Below are 5,697 nucleotides of genomic sequence, written 5' to 3'. Positions count from 1 at the left end.
AAGGACTTAGCAACACTTCCCAGGAAGCGTTCTATAGTGCTATGGTTAGGTCCAGTTTTTTAGTGAACCTCTGCCTCTGGACTGTAAGCGTCACAAGTATTTCTCAGTTTTTTACCCTGCTCTCAGGTGGAAGAGGATGGCTGAATGGTCTGAAATTGGGTATTTCCTTTTTCCAGGTCAGAAGGGCTCTGATAATACCCCAGAAGGTTAGGCTCTGGATAATTAGTTACTCCTGAGGGCAGGCCTTGTTAAAAAGAATAGAGTGCTCTGTAATATTTCAGAATGGCTCCTTTTTCCTCCCCCATGGAGGAGCCCAAAGAAATTTTACTTTAATATGTATTGTGGAAATGTGGTTGATTGAACTTTGTACTTGTTAGGGAAGAGAGGGGACTTCCAAGCACCTTACATGCAGAACCACAATATTGAGTATAATAAATATAGAAAACTCACATTTATCCATAAGAAAACATCAACCACCACTAGAAAAAAATAAGCTAAATTTATGAACAGGCATCTCAGAAGAGAAAACCAGCCTCCTCTTCCCCTGCACCCTCCCATGATATTACAGTATGTTTAATGATCATTAACCTCAATGACAATTAGGGAAAAGCAAATGCAAACCATAACAAAATAGAAATTCATTTATATCAGAATAATGGCAATATTAGTTATACTGAAATTCATGCCTTGTGCAAAGTCATTTGTCAGAAACTTCTATGAAGTTGTAGTTGGTTTGAATTGAAGAAGAAGCCACTAGAATGGAATTGGTCAAACAGATTTAGGATTATGCCAATTTACCACAAAGCTACTCCTTGGGTGTAACTTTTAGGTGATTAATCTAAGACTAGGCTATTATTATTTTTTCTAAATGGCCAAGTCAAGGAAGTTTGTCATTCCCTGGATGACTCCTATCTTGAAACTATAGAAATATGACAGTCTTTCACCCTGATAGACAAGTTTCATCTTATTTGTTCTTTACATTTCACCCAGCCCATAAAATGAACCAACCAACACTGGATGTAGCACATAAACCTGTGACACGTCGATCACCTTTAGAGCTACAGAAGAAGATACTTATTTTTGTTACCATTATCATCATTGCCATCATCGTCACTACCATTGTCCCTGACACCACCGCAACAATCAGGATATAATGTACAGGTAAATAGGATTTTATTTGGGAAATTAGGTCTGTGAAACCTAACAAGTAACAACAAGGTATCTTCTAACTTTTTGCTAATTGGTTGCTTTCTATAATTCAGATTTTTTTCTGGTCACTGTCAACGAACATGCTATTGTTTCTGAGGTCTAAAGGCCTTGTAAAGTCTCTAGGAAAGTTGCAGAAAGTTGGAAAAAAGAATCAGATTGCAGCAAAATTTTGCTCACTTTTTAAAAATAACCACCTATAAGAACACTTTCATTTTTTTCTCTAGTAATAGAATTGAAAAAAATTTTATAATATAAAACTGTTTAAATTTTATAATATAAAAATGTTTAAATTATAGAAATAATTTAAAACTGTGAATGTCTTTTTAGATTTTTAGAATTATGTACTTTACAATACACATCATGAATTAGTATCTGGCAAATTTCTGGGGGTCCTCAAAACTTCATAAATATTTAAATGAGATTCCTTTCTAGGATATTCTGTTTTTGTAGAGTTCCAGGAGAAAGTTGGAAGAGCAGGCCATTCAACTCATTTGATCATTAATTTCTCTGTTCCTTATTCAAAACTTTCTCTTTAGTGACTTAAAGTCCTCTATAACAATAAATAAATAAATAAAAGGCTTATCTTTATAAAATTTGGGAAATTTTGCACTGGAATCTTGTGCTAACTCTCTTCACTATATAACAACTTAGGTGCATCTAATTCAAATGGTGTATAACTGAAGGTCTAATAAATGAAAACTAGTTCATTATGCTTTGCAGTCAAACTGATAATGCAATATCAGAATATGGTTATAAGGAAATCTAATCTAGAAAACTATACCTGGTATAAACTGTGGGATAAATTATAGTGAGATTGATGTTTTAAAATTGAATAATGTATTTACTACTACTTATATGAATATTATTATTATAATTTGATTAAGGTGAATGGTTGATTATGTCAGAATAGCAATGAGCCTTTACTTGAAGTAGATTCATTCCAAAATTGAGGCAATGGTAGTCCAGTTAAGTATATGAAGTTGGTTAAATTCATTGAAGATTAATTTTTAACCTATTCTCTTTATTCAATGAGGGGTTCATCCTGGCATACAAATCCCTACATTAAAAAGAAAAAAAAACTATGGCTAAAATTAATTTGGCAGACAAAAGAGTAAACTGTTCCATGAATGGACATTTTTTGGTATTTAGAACATCATTTTAACGGTTTCTGTTATTATTCAAAATAATAATCAATTCTTAAAGTCCATGGCATTACATTTACTGAAGGAAGGGTTGAATAAATCACAAACTACTGTGATCTTTTAGATATCAAAGATTCTTCTTAATTGTTTATGACAGGAAGAAATCCATAATTGGGGGGAGTCATATCGGTACTATAGTCAACAATCTGTTTTCTTTAGAATATCTAAAAGGGCATTCCAGAGCATCTAATAGAGCTTTCATAGGAAAACATTTTATAATATGCTATGTAGTGATTATTTTTATAGAAACCATCTCAGCAACTTAAGAATCACCATTTAGGCTACATGTTTGAATTCCTCAAACTGATATGCGTTTCTCAGAAAGACTAAACTGCCAGTCTACTAGCTAATCCAAAATAAATTCGAGATCTTACTATCACAGTGAACTTCTACTCATTAAAAGTACATATTCTCAGATATTAGTAGGATTAAAACTATTGCTATTAATTACTTTAATTGTATATTTCTTTTAAAGTGTGATTCATTTAGTATAAGAGACTGTGCCAGAATAGCATTTTGCTCTGAGTATGAGATTAAACAATAGAATTTCAGTATGAAAGCTTACATGCAGTGGGGAGTTTCTCTGAAGAGATTATGGTTCTTGTAAACATGAATTAGCAAGTCATCAATATCAGGAAGAGGAAGGATTACGAATAGAGAACAGAGTAGAGAGGAAATAAGACAGGTGGAGTTACACAGTTGTGGCTTAAGGTAGTGTTTTAAAAAAGTGTAACCCCCCCACCACAAATCTCCTCTATCTAAAAATCAGTTGGTCCTTTAGGCATTAGAACAAAATGAAAGATGCTCATAGTCATAGGGAATACTTAATTTGCCAAATATTAAATATTTGTAGAAATATTAGAAAATGAAGTTAAAGTAGACAAAAAAGAAAAATATCTATCTATGATCTCATAACAGGGATAACTGCAGTTGACAACATGATGTTTCCTTCCACATTTAATTAAAACTAATAAATGGTTATATTATGTATTTGTTTATAAATCTACATACATCCTTATTCATGATGTGGCTATAGTTTAGAAACATACAATCAGACCGAATGCATATATTATAAATCATGTTGTATGAGTTGGAGGAAAGACAGGTAGATTTAGAATGTCTGTTACCTGATTTGAGCCATTTTTCTCCTTTCATAGGTCAGGCATATCATCCCAGAGAAGATCTTGGCCACTATATTTGACAATCCTTGTTTTTCTTGGAGTGGCGGCAATCGTGGGAATAACTATTGGTCTCCTTGTTCATTTTCTGGCAGTTGGTCAGTATTAACTATTTTCAATTTTCACCCTTAATATTAGAATATGAATTAGATGCCTCTTAGATCCACTGTATACATTATATCATCAACTATGGGAATGTAGCAAGATTGAAATATTCACTATTTGATGCTAATATTCACTGTAAATAAAGGAACTTGTGTAGTAGGCCTGTAGTTGAGTTGTTATGTCTTTCAGTAAATATACCTCAAACTGTAGAGATCCCTACTCTTCTTGGCTCAGTTCTGGTATTGACAGATTAATCTGTCCAGCCGCAAATACTTAAGTTCAGCATACTGAATGCAACAGTGTTAAAGATTCTAGTTATTTGCTGTTCTGTTTTGTGACAAATGTTACAGATTAAAATTATGAAATGGTAGTTAAAAAGGGGTCTTTGGGGTTTATTTTTTGTAATCTAGTCTTTGTTATTGGTGAAAAATATTCCAGAGGGTTAAAGTGATATGCTGGGTGACAGCCAATTTGCGTCATCTTTTATTTAACAAGTTGAACTAGTTTATCTAACTTTACATACTTTACTCTTTTCATAATGACCTTAGATAACTTCTTAGACAGAAACTGGCATTTGCTTTTCATATGTACTGGTTGCCATAAGAAAAAATAGAGGAAGCTATAAAAAATGAAACTAATTTTTATTTTAGGTTGAAATATTTCTGACTTCCAGGACATTGAATTATTACAGCTCAGGTGATCACATTTTTCAAAGTCTATTAGCAGTGCTTGGAGACTATGTGGTACTTTTTAAGGTTGTTCAAAAGCACAGCTGTTCTAGAAATATGTGAATGGCTTCTCCCTAATCAAAATATGGTACCATTTTCTATTAGTTCCTATTTTTGAAAGTATATATATGACCTGAAAGAGCTACCTGTAGGCTTGTCATGTTTTAAATTATGGTGGCCTACTATACCAGGTGAAGCAGTTTACATTTGGGGATAGGAAGAAATGGGGAATGTGAGACCCATGACATATGCTAGGCACCAGCCATCAGATGTTATAGGGAAGTGCAAAGGCAGCATGAAGTCCTAAAGGAATGACTTCAAGGAGTGGAAAGAAGGCCAATAGTCAATGGGGCATAAGAAAGGGTGAAAGTGAGTATAGATAAGTCAGAAAGTGAAGGGAGATGTTTCTTGTATCACAGGTATTTAGAAAAATTAACTGGGTAATCACTAAGCTAAGAATTTAGATTACACATGAAAAATACATTGCATCTCTAGTGCATTCTCAGGTAAATTTCTATTAGCTGCCAATATTAATGCTTTGAGGAGGATTCTGAGGGACAGTGATATCTATATCTTATGAAGAAAGGAGGGGGATCACTTTATGAATGCTGGGTAGTTGCTATTTCTAGAATAAGTGAATATTAATTTCCCTCCTCTTCTTTTCTCCATCCCTATGATTATTTCTAAAATTAGGTTGAATATTATTTTTGACATAAAGATATGGAGAGACTTGAGGTCAATTTCTACTTTAAAATTCTTTGAGTATTTCTCTATTTCACAGGAAAGATTTATCATTACCAAGGGGATTTTCATATTTCTGGAGTCACATACAATGATAGCTGTGAAAATGCAGCCTCACAAGTTAGCAAAGATCTGAGCAAAGATATTGAGACTAAGGTAAGTCGGTGATTTATTTTATTAATTTCATTATAAATTTGATTAAAATAGACATGGTGGCTCTTTTATTTTTTCTCCTGACAGATGCTTGATGGATTTCAAAATTCTAGCATATACAAAGAATATGTCAACTCTCAGGTCATCAAACTTCTGTAAGTGCCAATTTATTCAGGATGTTATCGAAAGGGATGTAGGTGATATGTAACATTAGCTCTGGTTTTATATAATAACAACATAAGAGAGAAAAAGAGAGAGAGAAGAAAGGAGAAAGAACAAAGGAAAGAAGGAAGGAAGGGAGGGAGGAAGGAAGGAAGGAAAGAAGGAAGGAAGGAAGGGCAGAAGGAAGGAAGGAAGAGTTGTCCATAAATTAAGGTATCA

The 5,697-nt window shown here is 33.3% G+C and overlaps 1 protein-coding gene across 1 annotated transcript in view; it reads left to right on the top strand.

Annotated features, from left to right (window-relative positions):
* The first annotated feature begins 1,059 nt into the window (after positions 1-1,059).
* The window catches only part of LOC102752031 (transmembrane protease serine 11B), a 14,037-nt gene continuing 9,399 nt past the window's right edge, over positions 1,060-5,697 (top strand). The window contains exons 1-4 of the mRNA XM_015565790.1: positions 1,060-1,161; positions 3,569-3,687; positions 5,204-5,319; positions 5,404-5,471. Of these exons, the coding sequence (XP_015421276.1) occupies positions 1,154-1,161; positions 3,569-3,687; positions 5,204-5,319; positions 5,404-5,471 (311 nt within the window). The 5' untranslated portion in view covers positions 1,060-1,153. The remainder of the gene's footprint in view (positions 1,162-3,568; positions 3,688-5,203; positions 5,320-5,403; positions 5,472-5,697) is intronic.

This window comes from Myotis davidii, unplaced genomic scaffold, assembly GCF_000327345.1.
Source record: "Myotis davidii unplaced genomic scaffold, ASM32734v1 scaffold31, whole genome shotgun sequence".
Lineage (NCBI taxonomy): Eukaryota > Metazoa > Chordata > Mammalia > Chiroptera > Vespertilionidae > Myotis > Myotis davidii.
The sequence above is the reverse complement of the archived record's forward strand: the minus strand, read 5'-3'. Positions and strand labels throughout refer to the sequence as shown.